Raw genomic sequence first — 27,132 nt, 5'->3', positions numbered from 1 at the left:
TTTCTTTTTTCAAGTTTAACTTTACAGCTGTGGAGTTGTGGGGAAGATATTTCCAGACGGACTGTGGTGTTTCCTGTTGTCCGTTAAACTTAACCATCCGTCGGCAAACAGGACTCCACGAGTCGAACTAAAGGGAAAATATTAGAATATTAATGTGAAATCGCACGTTTTTTTTGTTTGTTTGTATTTACAAGAGCTAATGTGTCGGTCATATATAACATATATATAATTAGCTGTATTATACAAATGCCCTTTCTAGGGTTTGACAAAGTTATGAAGTTAAGGTCGTGGCTGCCGGTATGACCAATCCGTGTATTGAGAGTAAGTACATTTGTTTAGTTGATTGTCAATGCAGCTATATCCATTTATTTGCTAGCTTCATATAACCAAGAGATGACCATTGCATGACATTATTAGATCTATGCATTTGTTTCCAGCAAGGTGAGTTCATGAGGATGTGGAGGGCAGGTCGTGGTCCGAGTTTGTGGTTGGCCGGCGGCGGGGCAGCCAGACTCTGTTCGAGTAAGACACCAAAGCCGCAGTCCTCCATCTCATCTGATTTAAAATCCTCTCCACGACCCCAGACTGAGAAGCTGAGGCGTAGACGAGAGCGTGACGAGGCGATATTGTCAGGTCAACGCAATGTAAGTTGGAAAGAAGCAGGATATAGAGCCAAAAAATCTGCACCACATCTGTATCCAGTGGGTTTACGGGAAAAGCATAATGCAGTTTGTGGTTTTGAAAGACATACTGAAATTGCTGAATATATTTGTTTCCTCTGATAATCTCCGGTCATATTTTTATAGTATATCAAGCTGTTTTGAAAGCTTGTCAAGTCATTTTACAGTTTATTATTTGTAAATGTTCTTACTGTGCCACTCCATTTAAGTGTGCAGGTGTTTTCTGAAAGTTACATATTAAAAAACAAAACAAAACAAAAAAAAATTTTTTTTTTTTTTTTTATACTTTTGTGTAAGCTCATCAGTCTGTTGCTTTTACAATTGCCCTAACCAAAGTCTATTGCTTTGGATAGGGCAACGTGAATGTTCTTCTATAAGTCAGCTTAGCCTACCTGAGTTTTTAAATCTCTATATTGATGTAGATATGTATCAAACGTTTTTGCACTCACTTTCTACATTTCTGCATAAAAAAAATACTCAAAACGAGTTTCACACAAGTCCTGAAAGTAGACGAATAAGCCCCAAACGAACAAATGAAACAGAAATGTTATACCTGTGTATAACCAAATTTAGGCTAGTGACAATGGCCCCAAATTTGTGAGATACCCCTACCGGAGGTAGAACCAAACCCAACAATGTTTTTTGTCATCTCTAAGGTCTCCCATATATGAAATGGATTCTTAGCTAAAAATATTTTACTGCTAAGATTGTTAAATTAACATGTATTGTTATGCACCCCAAAACCAAAAAAGGACTAAAATATAGCCTGTCCGTATGGAAGTTATGGCATAAAAAGTAATGCAGATCAATCATACAAGCTCTGAGAGCTTTGAAATTTGCCAGGTTTGTGGTCAGGACGTTACTCTACCTACTAGAAAAGACTGCATGTGAATATATTGATGTATGGAATGAATAGAGACCTATAAACACATACCTAAAATAGGTGGACATGCAAAAAATCGATATTTATACAAAATGTTTTCATTTACATTGTGGTTGCTTTGTCAGGGACTATCATAGAAACACATATGATGGCTTGTTGGAAAGGTGAGGTTGTGCTGAATCCAGCAATACCACATATGGAAACATTACATGACATATCAGGGTGTTCTTTCACTCAATGTATGAGGTGTCCAAAATGAAAGGAAACGGAACACTGACAAAATAGAGTCTTAATTCCAAATCACATTATCAGTGGTTAGAAGAATGTTGACAAATGCATTCTTACTGCAAAATAAGTTACATAAGAAGTGCTGATATATATTCATGTTTATATCTTCATCATATTTATGATGATAATAATGACAATTTTCATATGGCTGTCACGGTTTTGTCCAAGGGGGGAGGTGAGGTAGGACCCAAGTGCAGGACAAAAGTCGGCGAGGCAGGAGTAGGCAAGACTGGGGTTTAATAAAATAAAAAGGAAACAAAAGGCGCTGCTGACAAAAGCAGGAATTCCAATAAACAAAATCAAAACTTTCAAAAGACAAAAGGCAGCTAGAGACTAGAAACAAAAAAACACTAGGAACACTGAAGATACGCAGAGGGGTACAAAACATGGAGACACACAGGGTAACAAACCATAGGGAATGACGCGACAGGAACCAAGGGGAAGGCAGGGCTATATATGCACACACAAGGAACCAAGGGGTGACGAGACACAGGTGACAGAAATCAAGAGGCACAGGGTGAAACCAATTACTTAATCAACAGAGAAACACAAGGAGTAAAACAGGAAATCAAAAACTCAACAAAGTAAAACAGGAAACAGGAAGACGAGAAACATGAACAAAACTCAAAACATGAACACAGAAACAGAACCATGACAATGGCACAGTATACAATACAGTTCATATGAAAGAGATCCAATTACATCAGGTTAACATTGGAATGGAACACCGTTATTAAAGTATTTATATCCACTTGAGATTTGTTTTGGTCAAGTTATTACTGAATAATGGAAAATAATAATATTAGTTTTTGTCTGTCCAGACCAGCAGTGGGCTGCTTCAAGGGAAACAGCTGGCAAGAGGAGTAAGAAGCATAAAGCTAGCTTCCGAAGCTCTGTTCAGGCTCTTTTGGCAAGCCATGCAATCATGGCTTGAAAAACAAGGCCAATGTGCAATGACCAAAGCACAAGAGCAAATCCTACGAGATGTACAGCATGCATTTCATGGTAACGACAAGGCCACTGCACAACAGCTCATCAGTGAGGTGGAGGCTGAACTTCATGAGATCCAGAAGAGAATCCAGATGTTCACAAATGAGGGAGTTAAGCAATCAGCAACCTTTGAATACTGGTTAATGTTCCTTAATGGTGCTGATCTATTGCTAAGGATTCTTCGTTCGGAGCGTGAAGCTGACTTTCAACTTCACCTGAATTGCATGTGTGAAGTCATGCCTTGGTTCAGAGCTGCTGGCAGGACCAACTATAGCAAGTACATGCCAGTCTATGTTGCAGAAATGAAAGCACTTGAACATGAACAACCAGAAGAATATAATTTCATGCAGCAAGGTGGGTTTGTTGTTCGCCGGTCTGAGCATCGAAGCTTCAACTGTGTGGCTACTGATCAGGCACTGGAGCAAACCATTAATCGAGAAGGCAAGAGTCAGGGTGGAGTTGTTGGCTTCACATTACGAAAAGGAGCTCTCACAAGATGGTTGATGACCAGACATGTGACCACGGCTTATGTGGATGCCATGAAAGGAGCAGAGGCAGAATCCTTTTGATCTTGATAGCATTCCAGAGGAACTGATCAACATTGCAAGTGGTCAGGTTGCATCTGAGAAAGTTGCAAAAGAGCTCTCAAGTTTCCTCCAAGATGGTGCGAAGCAGAATGCCATTTTCATTGAACAACGTCTTGCAAAATCAAAGAGAACAAAGAGCTTCTGGGAGCCAGAGAAAAGAAAGCAGTGTGCAACCTTCAAGGACATGAAAGCATCAGTTGGACAGCATATCTAGAAAGGTTCACATGGACTCAGATGTGCTCTTTCGAAGATTACTGGCTGTCTCCAAGCAAAGAGAGGTGTCCATGGAGACTGTGATGTCTCACGAACTCGCAGCTGTCCCGCCCTCTTTATTTTATGATGATGGAAGCATGAGGAAGACAACAAAAGCTGACCTGGCCAAGAAACTCGAGGCTGTTGTTGAACAGACACAGCAACTTCCAAATGTTGAAGAACAATCAGCATACATCATCGATGGCATGGCTCTTCTACAGAGTCTCAATGATTCAGCCTTTCAAACATTCAATGACCTGGGTGAGTGCGTTTGGAAAAAGGTCACAACTTTAATGGGAAAAGAAGGTAACAGCTGTGTCGTTATATTGTTTGATAGATATGACCACCAGCACTCAGTCAAAGACCTTGAGAGACAAAGAAGAGGCACCATTCAAACAAGCAGACGAACACATATCATCACAGGACAAACAAGTGTTCCAAACTATAGAAAATACCTCAGGATCAGTGGAAACAAGGCTGCTCTATGTGACTTTGTCAGCACCTACATCGCAAGTACTGGACCAATGAGACTTTCTTCGGGGAACACTGTCATCTTGGCAGGTGGCTTTGAAAATGGTCAGGAGGTTAAGAGTGTTAGCAGGTCAGGCATTGATTGCTTGACAGATCTTTACAGTGACCAGGAGGAGGCTGACACGAGGCTGGTGTTACATGCAATACATCTTGCACAGTCACATTCTCGTCTAATAGTCAAATGTGATGATACAGATGTACTAGTTTTGCTTCTGTACTATTCAAGTAAAGGGATGTTTGGATCCTCAGATGTGTTTATGCACTCTGGACATGGCCATAAGGAAAGATTCATCCCTGTCTGTTTGATCGCTCAGAAGCTTGGAGCAGTGCTTTGTGAGTGTTTACCTGCATGCCACGCCCTCACGGGATGTGACACCACAAGCAGTTTGTACAGAATTCGGAAGGCCACTGCCCTCACAAAACTGAAGACCCATCTTTGTGAGTTACAGGAAATGGCCAAATTTGGACTGTCTGGTAGTCTGGAAGAGGCTTTGCCTGTGGCAAGAAAGTATGCCCTCCTCCTGTATGGGCAAAAGAAAAAGGTGGATGGGCATCCTTGCACCAATCTGGATGAGCTGAGGTACACACTAGCATCTACCACAGATTTGTCAGCAGCAAATCTACCTCCAACGGAAGATGCCTTCCAGCAACACGTACTGAGAGCCTTGTACCAAACAGCAGTGTGAGAACCTCTTCTCTGGAACCCAGTTGGTAAAGGATGGAGGCTCAGAGAAGATGGGTGCATTGAACCTGTGATGTTCCAGAAGGCACCAGCACCTAAAGAAGTAAGAGACCTCACCCACCTCTACTGTAAAGATGGAAACTGCAACGATGCCACCAAATGCCAGTGTCTCTTAGTGGGCTTGACCTGCACAGAGTTTTGCTCTTGCCCTTTCCCAGACTGTCCAAATATGACTCATTTTGTCACCGATGACAATGTGGAAGAGTGACAGTGTTATGTTGCAGTTGTGGCTGACTTCCCCAAAGTGGCCACTGGAGATAACCACCAGAATGGCTATACCAAAGCAGTTCATGTTTCAAATGATTGCTGCTAGAAAAAAAAAGCCTGAGAAGAGCTGGAGTTTCAGTGAGGGGTCATTCCCCCTCAGAGTGTTTGTTTTGTTAGATTGCATTTGTTTGATTTAAGACCTTAAATTTAATTTGTATTGTCTGAAATTAAGTTATAGTTTTATTAAAAAATGAATTAAGGTCAAGCTGCAATCCTGACTCCAGGTTTCCCTATGAAAATTGTCATTATTATCATCATAAATATGATGAAGATATAAACATGAATATATATCAGCACTTCTTATGTAACTTATTTTGCAGTAAGAATGCATTTGTCAACATTCTTCTAACCACTGATAATGTGATTTGGAATTAAGACTCTATTTTGTCAGTGTTCCGTTTCCTTTCATTTTGGACACCTCATACATTGAGTGAAAGAACACCCTGATATGTCATGTAATGTTTCCATATGTGGTATTGCTGGATTCAGCACAACCTCACCTTTCCAACAAGCCATCATATGTGTTTCTATGATAGTCCCTGACAAAGCAACCACAATGTAAATGAAAACATTTTGTATAAATATCGATTTTTTGCATGTCCACCTATTTTAGGTATGTGTTTATAGGTCTCTATTCATTCCATACATCAATATATTCACATGCAGTCTTTTCTAGTAGGTAGAGTAACGTCCTGACCACAAACCTGGCAAATTTCAAAGCTCTCAGAGCTTGTATGATTGATCTGCATTACTTTTTATGCCATAACTTCCATACGGACAGGCTATATTTTAGTCCTTTTTTGGTTTTGGGGTGCATAACAATACATGTTAATTTAACAATCTTAGCAGTAAAATATTTTTAGCTAAGAATCCATTTCATATATGGGAGACCTTAGAGATGACAAAAAACATTGTTGGGTTTGGTTCTACCTCCGGTAGGGGTATCTCAAAAACTAAAGCCCTTTTTGACCATTTGTCACTAGCCTAATTAGAGTTCATCTGTTCAGAAGTGTTTCCAGTCAATGTAATGAGACTCTGGTGCTATTCTTTGCCTAGTTTTGTTTAAAAAAAAAAAAAAAAAAAACATTCAGGGATTTGTCCCAGTCTGATTTTTACAACACGTGTGTGGAAAGGCAAAGGAGCTTTCTGAGGACCTCCAAAATAAAAAAAGAGTTGTTATTGACCATCAGGCTGGAAAAGGTTAAAAATCATCTATTAAGAGTTTGGAATCCACAGTCAGACAGATGGAGGGGATTCAAGACACCTGTTGTTCTCCACAGGAGTGGTCCACCAATAAGGAATACTCCAAAGGTAGTGTCGATAGTGGTCCCACAGGTCACAACAGAACCCGGGGTAACTTCTATTAAGGGTCTCACTCACGTTGGTTAATGTTAATGTTCATGAATCCACCGTCAGAAGAATACTGAACAGCCATGGTGTGATGGCAGAGTGGCAAGAACAAAGACACTGCTCTTCAAAAAGAACATTTCTGCATAGCTGAAATTTGCTAAACCTCATGTGGGCAAGCCAGAAGAAAGGGAAAATAATCTATGGACAAATGAGACCAAAGTAGAATGTTTGCTTTAAATGTGAGTCTCATGTTTGGATACGATACAACACTGCATTCCAGTTCAGAACCTCATCCCATCCATGAAACGGGGGTAGTAATGTCCTTCATGCATATGGGCCAGAATGGCTTGCGATCACTGAACCGAAGAATTCTCAATTATACCATTACACCATATCACAGTTATGTACAATGTTAAATTTTCTTGACTAAAATAAATGCACATGTATAATATTTGTGTTTCATTTGTTTGATTGGGTTCTCTTTGTATACTTTCAGGACTTTTGGGATATATGAAAATCCATGCATGTGTTGAATAATTTTTATGCTGAAATGTAGAAAATTCTGAGGGTAAACACGGATCTTGCTTTTTAGTGTTGTAAATTGAATTGATCAATGCATTTATGCAGAGTCAGTACTAACACAAAACTGTAATGCTCATTCACTTGGAAAAATGGTAATAAGTTACGATGGAACAATGATATAGTCATTAGACAGAGTCCAACTCTGTTTGAACTCCCCTGTCTTTGTTTCCAGAGCACTGAAGATACATCAGCTAATTGGAGTGAGAAGCAGAAGATAGTTTACACTGCTCACACACCTCCTGGGACAAAGAAAGGTGACTGTTACTGATAAAACCAACTTGTTTACACGTTGTGTCTTTCTGCATACTTTTATTTTCTTTTTTTCTTCTGTGTAGACACCAGCTTGCCATTTCCATCCGCTTACAGTCCAGAGTATGTGGAGTCCAGCTGGTATCAGTGGTGGGAGAAAGAGGGATTCTTCAGTCCGGAACAACATGTGAGTGTTTATTAACTTGCTGTTGTATTAGCAGCAATATTCCGATGGTCCTGTTGGCGCACTGCGATATAGAGAACTGACAGCGTAAATCTATCCATCTATCTATCTATCCATCTATCCATCCATCCATCCATCCATCCATCCATCCATCCATCCATCCATCCATCCTCTGTAACTGCTGGTCCTGTGAAGCATATACACACAAAGGCATGTGAGCTGTGTCTACTTCTAACTGACTTTCAGGAACAGCTGTCTCATGCTGTGGACAAGACCTTCTCTCTATGTATCCCTCCACCAAACGTCACTGGTACACTGCACTTGGGCCATGCACTGACTGTAGCTGTAGAAGATGCGCTGGTTCGATGGTAAATGCTAACACCTATGCAGCCTTTCTTGTCAAGTATCTAATTTTGGGTTGTGCCAGAATGTTTGAGAAACACTTTCTGTTGATGATGTTATAATGTATCAACTCATTATCCATTCAGGAGAAGAATGCAGGGCTACAAGGTGCTGTGGGTCCCTGGATGTGACCATGCAGGAATAGCAACACAGGTAGGGCAGCTCCATCTCTTCTTCCTCTTTCTGATAGTTCAGCGATTTAAATTAATTTCCCTTGGTTTCACTTAAAGGTATACTGTTGAGGAATTTCCTAAGTAGTAAGGCTGCAGGTGGCACATAATCTTTATAATACTCTCCCTATAATCCTATAATATGGTTGGAAGTTTGGTAGTGCCATCCTTCCTGCTGATTTGGGTTTCTGTAAGAATGCCTCCCTAATTTTAGGTCAGCAAATGGTTGTTTTGAATAGTTTTAAGACGCTTTGCAAACAGCAGTGGGGGATAGTGGACAGACCTGTTTGATGGATTGTTTTAAATTTAAGAAATAATACCTAAGTGTTTTTGTTAGTACTGAGGCTGCTGGAGATGCCAAAATGGAGCCAAAGCCAAACCTTCACAGGGAGGAGAAGAAATAATTCCACTCAACCAGTCAAATGCCTTCTCGGAATATATGACACTAACCGGTCTATGAAATCAGTGGGTCTTTTTAATGTGATAAAGAATTTGATGCCTAGTAAAAAGCCATTGTGAGAGGCCGTTTTCTGATGACTAATTAAAAATATCTACAAGGAGAACTGTTCGCCTCCAACTCTTGTGTGAATGTATGCATCCACACATCATATTAATTTGACCCTTCTTTATAATATTACACTAATATTGTGTTATTGACCAGTTTCAAATAAATACATTTGACACATTGCTCTCATTTGCTGAACAGTGCTCTAGAGTGTAGTCTCTGGTCTCATTTAGTCATTTGTATACGTATTAGACGGTGGTGGAGAGGAAACTTTGGAGGGAAAAAGGAAAGCGCAGACAGGACTTTACCAGGGAAGAGTTTCTACAGGAGGTCTGGAAATGGAAGAACAGGTGAGTCTTCACATTCACATCATTATTTAATGTCTAACATCAGGTATGCACAATGTTTGCTTCACTGAGCTGAGTCCCTTTTTGCCCATATCCCAGTAAGGGAGAAGAGATCTACCACCAGCTGAGGAAGCTTGGAGCTTCCCTAGACTGGAGCAGAGCCTGTTTCACTATGGATCCAGTAAGACTCTTGTGTCACATTGTGCTTATAGCATTATATGTAGACCCTTAGTGTGATTGTTGCAAATGATGTGAATGAAGTAAAGTGTTAATATGCAGAAAATAATTTATGTGAGACAAGGACAGATATTTTGAAATACAATGTGTGCTTACACTATGTAAGATTGTACAATGGCCATTGAAAACCCACCTAAACTATTTCTCTTACAACTGGTCTGTGCTTTCATTTACTGTATGTAGTACTTCAAATCTGCCATAACCTTGCACTTAGCTCAGCATTGTACACATGGACTTCAGTAAGTTACATTTCTATAGTAATTTATTAACAAATTATATGTTTTATATACAGTATTTAAATTGCCAAACCACTTTCTGCTTTTATCAGTATAAATATAACAGTGGTTTAGGTATATCCAGTATATTATACCATTTTCTAGGCGAATATAAAATTCTGATTGGTTCTGAATGTGTTAATTAATTACTGCTAATTATTCTAAATGAATGTGTTTGTATCTAAAGTGAATAACCATAACAACACGGATGCAACCAAACCCTGAATAAATAGGCTAGTAATGTGAAAAGGTGCTTGATTCTGTTTTGATTCTGAGTATTTGATTCTGTTTTGATTTCAGGGTTTTAGCAGGGCTGTAACTACAGCCTTTGTCAAACTCTGCGACTCTGGTCTGATATATCGCTCAGAGGGCTTGGTCAGCTGGAGCTGTGCTCTTGAATCTGCCATCTCTGACATAGAAGTGAGACATCATCACATGAATATACAATAAACAATATATATATATATATATAGTAATGTTGTGCAACAATGAAATCTTTGTTCTTGACCTGAATACATATTGTAACGTCTCACACAACACTATAAACACTATACCTGTGACAACACTATAAACACCGTCAGTCTGACACTTAATATGCGGCCCTTGCCCAGCAAAAAAAGAAAAACATGCTCTGCAGCCACAGCAACAATGTCAACTAATAGAGCACAACAGAACTGAACATAAACTCATGAGCTTATCAGGACTGTGATTGAGACACGTATAACCTATATAAACAATAGCATTTAATAGTATTTCACAGCGTAAGATAATATACTGTAGTCGGGATTAAAAAAAGCAGTATGTCTCTGAAGCCTTTTCTGCGTATAGCAGCTAAAGGTCTATTAGCTTTAGACAATGAAATTTACCAGCAAATTGTTGATGTACAGTCTCATTCTCCCTGTTACTGCAGGTTAAGTTCTTAATTTACTACCACTGAGAGGATTTGGACCGTTCCTCTGTTAGCGTCAGATTAGTGCAGCAGTAATTTTGTTGTATGTTGAACCGCTGCTAATTTGCTGCGATGACCCATATTTCATTAATAACTAATTGAAAACATGTAGCATTGATTTCATAAATCACCATCTTTTACAGCTTTTTAAAAACTTATAAGAACACTTACATTACATTTTAATATCTATCAAAACAGGCTCCAACAATATTAACTTTTTTCCTAGGCCCCATCATAAAACTAATAAGATGATCATACTTTGACAGCCCCTGTTATGATTTTTCTTCACCTATTGCATTTTTAGACAACATTATTGTGTGTTGTGGCTGAAGTTGTGGATTTTTCATCAGGTTGATGCAAAGGAGCTTCCTGGGCAGACTATGTTGGCTGTTCCTGGGTATGAAAATAAGGTGGAGTTTGGAACTATGTATACCTTTGCATACCCTGTAGAAGGCCACGGTGAGCATTTGTGACTGTCTGGCACCGGAAACATGATGCATGTTGTGTTTGAGGTTATCTTTTCTTATGTAATATTATGATTTTCCCTTTCCTTATATTTCAGATATCGAGGTGGCGGTGTCCACTACTCGTCCTGAGACTATGCTGGGAGACGTGGCTGTGGCTGTTCACCCAGACGATCCTCGATATCAGGTGAGTAGTTTACAAGACAGTGAAGCATTCTGGAATAAGTTGGAATGTAAATGTATGTGTTGATAAATGAGGTACTACAAGTAGACTTGAAACACTGGAACAAGGCTCTTCTTTTATGTACTTATTTAATCAGGATTTCTCAGGAACAGAATAGCAGATCTTAGAAGCATGCTGAAACCTATATTTGTCATTAGATTTTGCCCTGGAACCGTTACTAGAGCGATGCTGAATAATTGAAGAGATTTCAAAATTAGATTATCTATACTATATTATCAGACTACGGGTTATGGCTGTTATATTTGCAGCTAATACACACATCACATCATGCAGCCAGAGCATCATGGACGTCCCACTGAATTATTGTTTAAGAGCTAATACCTATTTAATCTGGGTTAGCCTGGCTTGGAAAGTATCCTCTGTCTTAACCAGTGACTCTCTCCTGTCATGTTGGGCAGGTAATATGCAATGAAGTTGTATTAGCTCACTACTACTGGGGGAGACTTTTAGATAAAATATGAAAGCATCAGAACAGGAAGTATGAGACCGCTTTTAGCTTTAAAAGGAACATTTTTTGTGTGTTATTTTTCTAGTTGTGGCCATAATAGCTAGTACTACTAATACTAGTGCACTTTGTGCATGTGTTAATTATTGAGATCTGGACGCTCATTCCTAAAAAGAAAGGCAGATGGGGTAGGTAGGTTGATGGATAGATAATTGGGAAATAGACTTCCAGATTAGTTACTTATTTTCAAGAAAAAATGAACTCAAACTGAGAAAATACTATCGACTATCACATTTTACAGACCCACGTTCTGCTTAACCTTCAACAAACTGTACTTACTGTAGTTTTTTCGACCCAATTTTCAATTTTCTTGAAGAATTATTAGCATGATTTCAACCACCACATGCAACTGCTGCCATGTTTAAAATGTGTCTTGATGTGTTAACTACATTACTTCTCAAGTGAGGCCTCTGTTTCTCAGACAAACCCATTATAATTTGGGATTTTTAAATCAGGGTGAAATAATATACTGACCTAAAAGCTGTGGTCAGAACATAATCTTCAAAAAAAGAACGAAGAAATCAAGATAGTAAGTGTAGTTTATCCCATGACAATTATGGTCAAACACTTGAACTGTAATTCTAGATTTAATGAAACTCCAAAACCAACGTAGGAGCTGGTCATAAACATAAACAACATACAACCTGTTAGTTGCTTTCTCGTCATGTCATTGTAATCCTACTCTCATTAAGATAAACTTAACTCAGTTAAAGAATAAGTTAGAGAAGGTTTTATACTTGACCTAAACCTGATTAATATTATATTAAATTAATATCATATTATATTACATTATGACAATAAATACTAATGTGTCTCTTCGGGGGTTCCTAACACATTAACCGTTGCTTATACATTTCTCTTTTATACGGATGCATTTTACCATTTTATTTCTGTGGGTTAGCGGTTCAATCCCCGGAATGTGCCACATGCCGAAGTGTCCTTGAGCAAGACACTGAACCCCCAGTTGCTCCCAGTGCGTGGCACTGGTGTGTGAATGTGTGAGTGCTTGTGTGAGCAAATGGGTAGATGTGTCTGTGACTGTAAAGCGCTTTGAGTACCAATAGGTAGAAAAGCGCTATATAAAAGCAAGGCCATTTACCATTTACCTTCCATGTACAGGAAAGGAAGAATCAAAATAAAATGAATCTTATCAAAACAGGAAGTCAGACATAAGCTTAAAGCAGAAAAACTACACAATAGAGCTAACAAAGTAACTATTAAAAAAGGTCTAGGACTAAACATAAATTGGGTTAACTACAGGAATGGAGTGGAAATCATTGATTTGGTTTAGTTAACAGGATTAGTCAAAGACAAACTGTACTGTCCAGATGTTTTCTTGTCAACAGTTTTTTCTGGAAAATATACATCATCATTGTACATATAACTGCTTGACTACCCATGACCATATTGCCTGTTCACTGGACCGCTTTTTATAGGTGCTGACCACAAACATTTCTGCAGTGGATGTGCTACGTTTTTGTCAGAGTTGCTCAAGTCCTTACACATCCCCTTCCACTTGCACTTTTTAACTAATGCATCAACTCTGAAGACGAAATGTTCACTTGCTGTCTAATACATCCCACCGACTGACAGGTGCCATGATAATGAGACTATCAATGTTATCCACGTGACCAGTAATTACGACCTGTTGATCATAAACTTATGGCTTCCTGGTGTATATACTAAATGTACATCTTACTGCTAGAGTGTACTGTTTATTTATGTAGAAAGAGTAGTATAGCTGCATGGCAGTTTAGTTCAAATTTGCAAGATTTTTCTGAAACAAAAATTGCAGTTTTCTTGATTTAAAGTTGCATTTACATTTTTACAAAATAAAACAATAATAGAATTAATAGAAGAACACTTCTGCTGTAGCTATATATGTACTTTTCTTGAAAAAAAAAACTATTTAGGAGAAAACATCTAGTCAGGACAGTTTTTTATAAAAAAAAAAAAACACACACACACACACACAAAAAAAGTCTACTATACAAATGTAATTCAGGAACATGGTGTCACATCTTCATCTCACATAATTTCTATTTCTCCACATACAGTACGTACAGACAGGAGAAATAAAAATAGTATAAAAGGACAAGGACCAGTAAAAACTACATAAGTGAACAATCATAGCTAAACAACACAAAGCAGGGTATCACAAAATAAAGAAGAAGAACAATAATAACAATAATAACAAATACATGAATAAAGATGTAAATACATAAACACTAATCTGGATGAATAAAAGTGGGGGGATTAACCCCAGTGGAAACAGCTTCAGCAACCCCGTGCTTATGTACAATACAGTGGTACCAAACAAGGAACAGTATTTCATCATGGTATAAATATGTCACCCAACCCTTAAAGTTGCCAAACAAATACACACCAGATCTGAACATTACAAAAAAAAAAAAAAGATCCCTGAACACAATGTCACATTTGTTGAAATAGCTAATTTAACATCTGGCTGTTGAACACGGACTTTTTGGCTAACCTTGGTCAAATTACAAGAATATTTATTAATGTGTACTGTCCCTGGGAAAAAAAGAAACAAATAAGCAACATAGCTTGCTAATATCTCTCTGCTTTGTGCACTTTGTTCCAGGCTATTCATGGAAAGCAGTGCAGACACCCTTTCACCTGTAGACTCCTGCCCATCATCACTGACACAATGGTAGACATGGGACTTGGAACTGGTGACTGCAACTCTTTCTCTAACAAAGACTCATCAAAACTGTACACCAAATCTCTTGTAGCTAGGTCAATGCATAAGTAATCGGTGAATTTTTGTTCAGCTGCTTATGCTGTTCATGATAATATGTCCATGCATTTGACATGGTTTGGAGAATACTATTGCTGTCATGTTATATGAGCTGTGTTGATCCGTTTTCTGTGTTTATCTGTTGTAGGTGCAGTGAAGGTGACTCCTGCTCATGACCACACAGACTTCCTGCTGTCACAGAGACATTCACTGCCACGCCTCACGGTGATTGAAGGAAATGGGACAATGACGTCGTCCTGTGGAGAGTGGCTCGAGGTGCAATAACGCAACTGTCATTATGTGTAAACTTTCAGTTACCACATAATATGACATAAGACAAAGTACAGTATCATACCACTGTGTATGATGTCCTGTTTGTTTATCCTATCTGCTGTTGTCGTTGTTCCACTTTGTCTCTTTCAAGGGCGTGAAGCGTTTTGATGCCAGACAGCTTGTTGTGGATGCTTTGCTTGAGAAGAAATTGTTTAGAGGAAAGACAAATCATGCCACAACTTTACCCATCTGCAGGTAAAGGAACACATCTTACACCATGCCCCTTGTGAACTTTTCTATGTGCATCTTTGTCTTTGTGCACAAAATGAAATTGAAACACTGCAAAATGTGGTGTGCGGGATGATGGACACCGACACAAACACTTAAAGGAATCATGGTGTTCATGTGTTTCTTTTGACAGCAGTCAATCTCACAGCTTTTAACTGCTGAACTGTACACTGAACTAAACATTGGAACATTTCTTCTCAGTTCATTTTTTAGTCTGCTTTTCAGGGGGTTGACACGACATATTTTCAGACACATGGTCACTGGCCGCTGGTGTGAGTGTGTTCACTTGTGTGTCCATCGGTGTGTGTTTATGTGCACTTGTGTCTTTGTGTGTGCACTTTTGGCGGAAGTCTGCCATGCACGATACAGAGAGCAGAGGAGAATGTAAATGTGTGACCATGTTGAGATAGAAATGGCATGCCATTGTGTAAATAAGTAACATAAGTCTATTTAGTTTGTTTAATAAAAGAGCAAGGTATAGACCCGTTTTTTTAAGAAAGGTAACCTTAAATTACTTTGTGATCTGGCACTATAGTGTCAAATAACTAACTAAAGCAAAACATCAGAAAAATGGACACATGAGTCTGCATCAGTATTATATCAACGACCAAAAAAGACAAAAACAAGCCCTGAAGGTATATTCAGCAAGGTCACCTTAAGTATTTCCTTGGTGCACTATTGTGACAGTGTTCTCATATGTCTGTGCTTTTGCTTGTTTTGTGTTTCCCCCCCTCCTTTCTCCCTGTCTCAGCCGCTCAGGAGACATCATTGAACCTCTTCTAAAGAAGCAATGGTTTGTCCGTTGTGAAGAAATGGCTAAAAAAGCTATAGAGGTAAGTTGGCCATGAGGTATCGACATTTAGGTCAGCTTGTATGTATTAACTGCATGACATCCTTTCAACTAGCCCTGTGAGGCTTCATTATGCAAACATGGTGATAAAATAGTCAGGTCATGTCGTCACTTGTTAAACATTCGATTGCGATTTTTTCCTTGTTTATCAGGCTGTTGACCATGGGCAACTGGAAATCATTCCTCACTATCACACCAAGACATGGAAGAACTGGTTGTCAAACATAAGGTAGTCAAAATTCATGTTTGAACAGTGGTGTGAGGAAGTACAATGGCGCTGTGTGCTGTCATGGTGACGTGTGCGTGAAATGACACCACTCTAATGATGAATCAGCTCTTGTGTCAGCATATGGGTTGTTAACAATGTAGCCCTGTTTGCTTTGCAGTGATTGGTGCATATCCAGGCAGCTTTGGTGGGGTCATCAGATCCCTGCTTACCAAGTGGAACTTCCTAATTCTGTAGACAAACAGAATGTAGAGGTTGGTTTGTGCATATTTACTGTTTGCTAAAAAGACAAAACACCTGACAAAACAGTGGGTTTACAAACTGCTGAGTGGTTGATCAATTAATTATATTATGCTTCCCACATCGTTTACTAGTGTCAATCTGTTACAGATGTAAATGTTTTTGTGTGTCTGTGTGTTACTTGTGGTAGGAGCAATGGGTTTGGGGAGAGAGTGAGGACGAGGCCAGACAGAAAGCAGCCGTCAAATATGGAGTAAAGCCAGAAGCTGTCACGTTGACTCGGGGTGAATCACCTCCATCTTAACACTTAACCTGCCATAGCTGTCACGTTCACAAATGTGTTTTTAATGTTTTTTTGTTAATTTATTACAAATCAAAGATCAAACTCTCTTGCAAAAACATTTAGAGGTCATTGGACTATTTTGGTTGCAGTTTGCTGCACATTGATTCCTCTTTGCAAATATGTAGCGTATGGGAACTGAGTTAAAGCAAGCCCTAAAATTCATTCAAAAAAAGCCAGGTGACATAAATTGAAGTCTTTGGGCAGAATTATGCTCTGTATCTGATGCTTCTTAACAGCAGGGACAGACTTGTCAGAAGCGTAAGAGAGGAAGAGTGCACTCAAAATGCACTCAAACACAGAGAGGTCCTTGAAAGAAATCTGCTTCAGAGTACAGACACCTGAGACTGAGCTACAGGTCACCATTTCAGCATAACAATGACCCGAAGTATAAAGCCAATACTAGAGTGGCTTCTGAACAAGTCTCTGAGTTGCCCAGGCAAATCCCAGACTTAAATAGCACAGAACGTCTGCGGAAAATCCTGAAGTTGTTTTTTAGGGTATATTGATGAGAAAATGCCCATTTTATGTATGTAAAGTTACATTTACAGTACAAACTGTGACAAAGTGAAGACGTCTAAATACTGTAGTAGTAGTTAAAATGTAGTACTGTAGTTTACTGAGTATAATACTCCGTAGTTGCCAATTTGAAATAAATAATTTAATCAAATAAAAAATGATGTCTCATTTCACACTATGAAGCCTAATCATATTTCTTCCTGTGTTAGACCCGGATGTCCTCGATACATGGTTCTCCTCTGGGCTGTTTCCCTTTGCAATGCTTGGCTGGCCAGAACAGGTGTTGCACTTACCTTGACTGAATATGTCAACAAACAGCCTCTCAATGTACAATAACCCTAACTTTTGCCCTACCTTCTCTCTCAAAAGACCATTGACCTTCAGCGCTTCTATCCAAACTCCATTTTGGAGACGGGTAATGACCTCATCTTCTTCTGGGTGGCAAGGATGGTAATGCTAGGAACGGAATTGACCGGACAGCTACCCTTTAAACAGGTATTTTTATAATAATGAGAAAACTAAATAGTACTGGTGAATCACGGTGTCATACCACTCTATTGTTTTTCTCTCTCTTTTCTGTTTCTGTCATGCCTCCCAGGTTCTATTTCACTCGCTAGTGAGAGATAAATACGGCAGAAAAATGAGTAAATCTCTGGGAAACGTCATCGACCCATTAGATGTTATACACGGAGTCTCTCTGGAGGTAAGTAGCACATGGTCCAGGAGGCATACTGTTAATAACTTGCTGATATCTATCGCACTGAATAAAGGAGCAGAACTTGGGTGCATTTTAAGGTGATGCCAGAAATACGACAATCTCAGCATATTCCAGCCAACTAAAGTAATATAGTAGACAAGTTTAAGTGGTCTGGAACATTAGGCTGTGAAACTACTAAAATATCACTTTTCTAACATGAGATACAACTTCGTTCTGCTTTGTCCTCTAAAGCAGATATTCTGTTTTTAATTTTTCTTATTGCCCTCCGCAACAAAAAAATAATCAGTATAGTATAACAAATTCACTTTTTGTCCAAAGTAAAAATGATGTGTTCATGTATCCATCTGCTGAGATTTAAATTAAATCTCTTATTTGCTTCTGTATAGAAGTATTACACAGCACATACAACTGCAAAACCTTGAACAACAGACGTTAGTTTCCTAACTAAAGTCCATTTCTTATCTGACTCACAATTAGACATTCCATTTTGAACAAGATACCAAACAATCAAGTAAAAGTGTATTGATAACGACGAAAAAAAGGGATGAGCTATTGTTACTTTGGCTGGCCTTTATGTTCTAAAGATTGACATCTAAAGTAGGAGCAAATGTCAAAGTCTCATAAATGGCTACACTATGATTGTGTTAATAATTGCCATGCTTACCTAATTCCTTTCACATTGTTAACCAGCCTCTGTGATACTGTTGCAAAGCAACAGCCAGCAACAAAAGCTACTTTTGTGTGAAACTGCATTTAGATTTATTTTGCATAATATCAAAGTGTTTCTTCAAAAGTACATTAATGACTTTAATAAAAGCAAAAATGTAAGCGAAGGCATTATATATTCTCTATGTGAGAAAATATGTTCTTTTGGTTTTTTTTTTCTTACATGATGACAGTGGGGCACCGAGAAGTAAGAGAAGAGATTGCTGTCCCCTCAGAAGACATTGTTATATTTTTCTTACTCTTTCTTCCCAGACACTTCAAGAGAAAGTGAAGGAAGGGAACATTGACCCGAAGGAGCAGCTGGTTGCCATGGAAGCACAGGTCAGCTCCCTTCTCTCCTGTTTCTTTCTTTCTGGCAGACTGGCAGAGCACAGCTATCACTTTCTCCCTTAACTGTTTGCATCCCTACAGAAGAAAGACTTCCCCAAGGGAATACCTCAGTGTGGGACTGATGCTTTGCGATTTGCACTTTGTTCTCACAAAATGCAGGGTGAGTGACTCTCATCCCCACTCGCTTTATCTGACAGGACTCAACCATCAGTGTGTGAATGTGTTGCAGGAAGGAATATGGATGCAATTTTAACTAGTTTCATATCCTAAATATTCCTAAGTCCTTTTTTACTAAGTTCATAGTGGAAATAGCCTTGCGTTTTAACAGTGGGGGGCTATGTAGGTTGTGGTTGTTCGAAATGTGTAATCTAAGAAGCACAGTTTAAGAAAAAATAAGAAAACATCACGGTATCTTTTATTGCAATGATGGTCACTAAGGTCTATTTACTTCTTACTGTATTCTCTTTTTGTCTTTCTTTTTTCTCTTTATCAGGAGAAGACATTAGTCTGTCCATCTCTCAGGTCCTGAGCTGCAGACATTTCTGTAATAAAATTTGGCAGACTCTAAGATTCACACTGGGAGTGCTTGGTGATAATAAAACACCAGTGGGAACACTGGAAGAGGTAAGGCAAAGAAAAAGTCTCCAAACGCTTGAACGTTCTGTAGCCCTGCACAGTCTGTAGAAGACGTCATCCATGGTGCTACTACCGAGGTGCATGGAGGAGGAAAAAGAATATGAATAGGTCAAGACTTTAGCAGCACTTTTAGTGCTTTATTAGATCAATGGCTTGTGGCCATCAGGTTGAAGGCTGATGACCCTGATGAAGGTCATGAACCTATTTGCAGCAATAGTGAAAAGGCCAGCAGCACACCATGGAGAACAGCTTGACACAACTGGACTACATTCAGAGGTTCACAGGCAGTGTACAGAGGCGGCATTCACAGCTAACCAAGTAATGTGGTTGAATGTAGTGGGTGCCATCAGCCCAATGGTATAATCTACATCCAAGCAATCACACACTGAATCGAACTGGAAATTCTGGGTGAAATTTGTTTCAGATTTCTGTGATTTGGCTAACATGGGTATCCATCAACAGATACCATGAGAACATTGGTTGAATTATTGCTGTATTTTCTGGTGAAATAAAAAGAAAAAAATGCTAGGGCATTGCACATGCCAACTGTATGTAAGCACTGAGAACAATTGACACGTGCTTGATCAAGTTTGTCCCCCAAAACACCAACTACGATTATCTGTAAACTTAGTGGGATTAGCCAAGAAGTGGGTGCTACTTTTAACTAAAGATGAGTTCTCGCATTGCATGCATTTAGGAAAACACAGCTATGCCACCCTGTCAACTGCACTACTGGCATCCATTCAGTGGAAGCAACTCAGGCTGTACCTTTGATTTATAGCAACGCCTTTTTGAATTTCACAACATGTGCTCTCATAATTTATTGCAGTTACACACCAGTAATAAAATGACATGATTTTAGGAGGTATGCTCAAACTGAACTGATAAAAGAAGAATCAGTGTATCAAACAGACATTCTGGTCCCAGTCAAGGTCTGTGCCATTGAGCTGTAACAATTTTCAAATTAAACTGAGTGGATTGACATGAGTACAGTGAAGGAAGGCCAACTGAATTACCACTTTTTCCATAGATTTATCTTCAAAGAGAACACACAGAAGTAAATAGACTTTAGCGAACTTATGACCATTGCAATAAAAGATACCAAAGTAACTCTCCGTACAGCACAGAAACAGTTCTTATTACAATTACTGATGACTTCCTCATGGCGGCTGACTATGAATTTCTAACAATTCGGATTTTCCTCGACCTAAGTGCAGCCTTTGACACCATCAGCCACCTGTCACAAATGGTTCACATCTTATCTCTCACACCGCACTGAATTTGGTCAACTTAAACACTTCAGAGCTCACCCTTCACCCGTCACCAGAGGAGTTCCCCAGGGCTCCGTCCTGGGTCTACTACAGTTCATCATTTACCTTCTTCCAGTTGGCAATATTTTCCGTAAACACAAAGTACATTTTCACTCCTACACGGATGACACCCATCTCTACTTATGTACAAAGCTGACCTCTGTTTTCCCTGCCCTTTCTGCCTGTCTAACTTAAATTAAATATTAATGTTTTAAATATACTGTACACATGTTTTTTTCCTTCTCTAATTTTTTCCTTTTCCAATTTTTAGACAACTCCTCAAAGCAGCATGGACCGATGGATCTGTTCCAGACTCCACAGCACGGTAGTACAGTGTGAGAAGGCCTTTGAAGCTTATGAGCTGCACACTGTCACATCTGCCCTTTACTCCTTCTGGGTCCACAACTTGTGTGATGTCTACATGGTAAGCATGGTTAAGCATAAAGGAGGTTAGAAATGTGATTACTCAAAAATTTGGATTTTTGAGTATGTTTGTTGGTCTGTCTGAAAACGAAGGGTCATATGCTCTCCTCATTTATCATAGAAGAGAGTCTCATTTACAGGATGTCATAAGCCAAATAAAAACATAATATATAAAAGCATATTGTTTGAGTTAAGATAGCAGTTACACGAGCATGAAAATATAACCAGTATTTGTCATTTCTATGTGTGTGTGTGTGTCCTAAAGGAGTATGCAAAGCCTGTGCTGGTTCGGCAGGATACAGGGGCAACGGCACAGGCAGATACAGACCACAGTGGCAGAGCAAGGCAGGTGGCCAGCACTGTCCTCTATCACTGTGTGTCTATGTCTCTGGCCATGCTCTCCCCCTTTATGCCTTTCATCACTGAGGAGCTGTGGCATAGACTCCAGCCATTCAGACCTGATGCTGGTGCCCATAACAGCCTGTGTTTAGAGCCGTACCCACACTCCTCTCAGCTGGTAGGACTGTAATCATCAGAATTACTTCAAACTCACAATAACAGTTAGGTTTACATTGGGGATCCACCCAACATTATCTTATTTCACAATTAGACCTACAGGTTACGATAGAACATATTTTCCCTCTTACCTCTTGTGGAATCTATTTCAGATGATTCTGATTTGTTTAGTTAGTAATTCTAGTTTGTTTAGATTTTCTGCTGCCACCCTATTAAGATGGAGGTGGATTGAATTTCATTGACACGCTACTTCTTTCCATTACAAATGCATTGTGACTTACCAGAGGCACTATCCCTGTTACTGTGGATATTACCAGGGTTAGTTTTAACACCAAATTTAGATTTTTAGATTTAGATTTTTTTTAGATCCTGCCAACCCTAATAACTATTCAGGGGGTCTTGCAACTTGCATGGAAGTATCTATACTGTTATTGTGTTGTTTCATACTTGTATTTTATTTGACACCATTGTAATTATACATAGGTTTCTAATTTGATTTGTACTAATGCACATGTGCATGACAGAGACCAGTCAAACACAATGGACAGGGCTGTCCATGATTTGGTGAACAATGCAGTCATAGTTTGCATATGCTATTGAGATCAAACATCTGTCACGAGAGTTCGCCATATGAAAGGACATCCAGGAATTATTCCTCCAAGTCAGATTTTGTGTCTCCTCAAAAACACGATAATAACTTTAGGCCTAAAGAGCTTTAAAGACAAGATTAAATGTTTTAAAAAATAATAATTGAAAATTCACCTTAAATTAACAAAGTTGATCATTTCCATCTACACTACCAAGGAGGATGTTCCACAATTTAAACGAATAGAAACTGTGCCCCACCAGAGTGATTTTTATTTATTTATTTTTTTAACTTACTTAAATCTTACCTAAAGTGTTATGAACAAAGTGCAGTTAATTACTTTTGAGGAAAATCAAGAAAAATACTTGAGCATCTAAGCATCCTGTAATAATAGCACATATAAAGCTTAGTTACAGTAGCACATGTCAAAAATGGTCTAAATACCGCTAAAATAACAATGAAGTATGGTAATGGTAAATGGCCTTGTTTTTATATAGCGCTTTTCTACCTATTGGTACTCGCTCACACAAGCACACACATATTCACACACCAGTGCCACTCACTGGGAGCAACTGCATTATTATGAACCGGGTGCCACTGACAACATCCCTAGTGAAAATGCCATGAGAAGTCACTGCCAATCTAATCTAAACATATATCTGAACATGAATGCTGGGTACTTAATAGTGATCAATACTGATTGCTACCTATGCAAACCAAGCATTTTTTGTAGATTTCCTTCAAATGTTTTTTACAAAATATCCTCTTCTTGGTTTATAGGAACGAAACTAAAGACAGAATTGTGTGTGTCTCACGGCTCTAAGCATAACAGAGAATACCAAAAAACAAGCAAACAAACAAAAAAACACAAATCTGACAAGTGAGGAAACTGGATTCAGAAAGCAGACCAAGGGATTATTATACTGCCTTTGTTCTTTCAAATGTCTTACTCATCTAAATGTATTCTGCTGTCTTTGGATGGATTTTCCATTTTCCTGTGTTTTAGCTGATGTGTTATTTTTCTAACTTCTGCATCCTGCCAGGCGCACTGGCATTACCCCGAAGAGGAAAGAGATTTCCTGCTGGTCCAGGAAGTGATCCGAGTGGCCCGATCTCTACGAGCACAGTGTGGCATGACCAAAGAAAAACCTGTCAGTAAGTCACTGTGCAATCTAGTTAGTTTTTTTATATATATTAAACTCAAGTGTTAGTGATAAAGGAATAAAAACAATAAGTATTTATTTCCATGTTGTTTGTATGTTGTTTCAGTTTGGGCAACGTGTTCACCCAGACAGGCTCAGGTCCTCCTCAAATTTGAGTCAGCTGTTTGGACTTTAGGTCGGATATCCAGGCTCCACATTTACTGTCCTGACAGTGGAGACAACCTGCCCTTTGTCCACTCTACTCCTCCGCCTAAAGGAAGCCTCATAGGTGTGGTGGACCATACATGTCAGCTACATCTTCACATTCAAGTACGTAACAGCTCCCCTTCTACTGCACTTCTTAAGCCATTCTCTGAAGCACAATTATAAGGAAGTTCACAGCCCGCAAATTCAAGTAGAATTCCGAGGCCTGATATTTAATACAAGCCCCCCACCCTCCAAAATTTTGGACTGAAGTTATTTGTACACACAAACTCTGAAACTGGTTGCATTCTGTTTTTCCTCTTTTCATACATTTGATTGACTAAAACATTAATCTGCAATGTAAAGGCTACAAACTGTTGCAGTCATTCTGTCTTTTGACCTGAAGTGTTCATTGTTTTTGCTTAGTCACCTGCCTCTTTTGTTACACCTTTTCTTCCTGAACCACTTTTCTGTGTTCTGATGGTAAAACAGCACTCACTGCATCGCATGGCTTCTCATCATTCACAAAATACAGGGCTCAACCCCAACATTAGAACTACTAACCACTAAAAGGTGAAGTCAAGTTGATTCTTCTCGCACCATGGAGCCGGTCAAGGATGAGAAACATTGCTGTACATTCGTATATTGGTGAGGGAACAGTGAGCTCTTCAAGTTTACTTGTTGGAAGTAGGAAATCTATCTGAACAAATTTGACAAGGGCCAAATTGTGATGCTATATAACTGTATCAGGTCATCTCCAATGAAGAGCAACTGAAAAACTGCAAATAAGTTCATGGGTGCCGAAAGGCTCATAGTGCACGTTTAGAGTTGAGACTAGCTCATGTGGTCCATTCCCATAGGACACTTACTGTAGCACAAATTGCTGAAAATCTTAATGCCGGTCTTAACAGAACATTGTCAGAACACACATAAGCATGTTGCTAATGGGGCTGTGTTGCTGCATATAAGTCAGATAACCTATGTCCTGTCTGTTGTCAAAAGCATTTACATTACAAGGGGCAAGGTGCTGACTAGGATTCCAAATTCCACAGGATCCTAATCTGGTCAAGTATGTGTATCTGATCCATTGAGGCCCCACCGTACAATGTAAAGGACTTACAGTAAAGGATCTGCTGCTAATCTCTTGGATGTCATTCCTTGTCTGATCAGAGCTATTTTAGCATAACCAGGGTGATCTGCACAGTAATAGGAAGGCGTTTTATTGTTGTTGTTTTTGTGGCTTATATCTTGACAAGCAAATACTCTTGTACCATAAACGAAAAAAGAGCAAAACACAAAGTATAACCTTCGGACTAGGCAGTAGGTACACCCTGGACAGGTCTCCAGTCTATCACAGGGCTGACACAGAGAGACCAGACAACCATTCACACTCACATGCACACCTACGGCCAATTTAGAAAGTAAAATCATGTTGTCATTATGGGGCGTTGTGTGTAGAATTTTGAGGAAAAAATCCATTGAATTGAATCCATTTTGGAATAAGGCTGTAACATAACAAAATGTGGAAAAAGTGAAGAGCTGTGAATACTTGCCGGATGCACTGTAAGGGGAAATGTGCAGCGTTGCAGCAGCACACAGTCCAAAGGGCAGTGCACACAGAAGATAAAACAATAAAACAAATACAAAAAAAAAAAAAAATAGAAACTCCAATACAATAGTAGTTATACAGATGTGGTCTACTGGGAGCAGGCTTGGTTGTACAGTCTCACAGCAGCAGGAAGGAAGGAAGGACGATAAGGCAAACCAAGTGTATCATGGTAGTCTAGTACAAAATTAAGATGACTCATTTTATTCCCATATAGCCCTACACAATTATGGCAATTAGGAACTGATTGTGAAACTGACTTTGCAATGTGTTACCTAAACTTTAAAATCAAAATACAAATATCATAATAACAACATTGAGTTAAAGCTTGAAACTGTAGTGTCCTTATCCACCAAAACACACACAGTTTGAGTGTTGTGTAGTGTTTTACATTTTTGTGATGGTGAGTTCTGGTCATGTCTAACATATGGTACTGTATGATTTCATCTTTCAGGGTGGAATTAACATTGACAGACAGATCCGGCAGCTCTCTCAGCGTAGACAAAAGCTTGTTTCAAAGCTGGATGAAATTCTTTGCAGAGTCCAATCTCCAGACTACCTAACCAAGGTTCCTGCTCATGTCAGGCAGCAGATGGATGAAAAGGTGAGATCTATCTATCTATCTATCTATCTTTGCATCTATGCATCTATGCATCTATGCATCTATCTATCTATTAGATAATATTTATTATTTATACTAAATATATATATATTTTTTACTCTCCTTTGTGTTTAGGTGTTAGCTATGCAGCAAGAACTGAAGACCACTGAGGATCAGCTGAAAGGACTGCATAAAATGCCAACAACAGAAGAATAGCTACAGTCAGTAACAGACATTACACTGTGTGGAATGTTGGACATTACAGCAAATGGACTCGCTGAATTAAGGACAATGTCAATGTTTAGTTGTTCTCCAGGCATTGAGAATAATAGTTTAATACAAACTATTAATGTGGTGTTCACATAAGGCAGTATTTCACAGTATCTTACTGCATAACTTGGCTGTATAAAATAACTGCTGAGCTGTTGAAGGAGTTGTGGCAGACTGTAGGCATCCAGAGAAAGAAATATGAATGTGTTTTGTTAATATACAGTTGTGTGCAGACTATCGATTACTCCAGTTCAGAAGGTAGTTGTTTCATGCCCTGGCCTTTTAAGAGTTGTGATCACAAAATTACTTTTCTGTTAACAATATTTCAAATTGATCATTGTTTTTAAAAATGCATGTTTTCTGAAACTTTTACTGGATAAAAGTCTTGCAGGGGATGTCTCCTTGGGTTGTCTTTGGAAGAATCATATCAGGTTGTGTTTCCTGTAAATGTACGCCTAGCTGAGTGTGTGAAAAGTTTGGGGGATTTCCACGAACCTTCGATGAACTGAGATAAAACACTTTGATGGTTTGATTCCTCTGAGATGTGTCATCATAGTATAAGTCCCATGTGAAGGAAAAAGGGCCATGACCAAATGGAATCTAAAAAGATATGTATACAGTACCAGTCAAACGTTTGGACACACCTTTTCATTGTTTTTTTATTATTATTATTATTATTTATTCTGTACACTGTAGATTAATATGGCCTCGACCTTGTTTTTTTATAGAGTGCTTTTCTACCTACTCAAAGTGCTTTACAGTCGCAGACGCATCTACCCATTCGCTCACACAAGCACACACACACTCTGTATGGGGGTTCTTGCACAAGGACACATTCTGGGGATCAAACCACTAACCCTCTGGTTCATGGACAACCCGCTCTA

General features: G+C 39.0%; 1 protein-coding gene across 2 annotated transcripts; it reads left to right on the top strand.

Annotated features, from left to right (window-relative positions):
* The first annotated feature begins 17 nt into the window (after positions 1–17).
* vars2 (valyl-tRNA synthetase 2, mitochondrial) lies at positions 18–27,132 on the top strand. Of its 2 annotated transcripts, XM_084563539.1 has the most exons (30): positions 18–321; positions 438–644; positions 7,325–7,406; positions 7,488–7,588; positions 7,832–7,953; positions 8,074–8,140; positions 8,915–9,012; positions 9,109–9,190; positions 9,822–9,941; positions 10,821–10,929; positions 11,033–11,121; positions 14,289–14,379; positions 14,593–14,720; positions 14,869–14,972; positions 15,757–15,838; positions 16,008–16,084; positions 16,242–16,335; positions 16,512–16,605; positions 17,390–17,460; positions 17,550–17,675; positions 17,779–17,883; positions 18,877–18,945; positions 19,036–19,114; positions 19,448–19,578; positions 21,172–21,324; positions 21,589–21,840; positions 23,469–23,580; positions 23,695–23,897; positions 25,832–25,981; positions 26,114–27,132. In XM_084563539.1, exons 2-30 carry the CDS (start codon positions 450–452, stop codon positions 26,192–26,194), a joined length of 3,267 nt encoding a protein of 1,088 aa, XP_084419665.1. In that variant the 5' UTR covers positions 18–321; positions 438–449; the 3' UTR covers positions 26,195–27,132. The 2 variants fall into 2 exon arrangements, with proteins under 2 accessions (XP_084419665.1, XP_084419664.1); XM_084563538.1 differs by having other exon boundaries at positions 18–644.

Source organism: Chelon labrosus, assembly GCF_963514085.1.
Source record: "Chelon labrosus genome assembly, chromosome: 16".
Taxonomy (NCBI): Eukaryota; Metazoa; Chordata; class Actinopteri; order Mugiliformes; family Mugilidae; genus Chelon; species Chelon labrosus.
The sequence above is the reverse complement of the archived record's forward strand: the minus strand, read 5'-3'. Positions and strand labels throughout refer to the sequence as shown.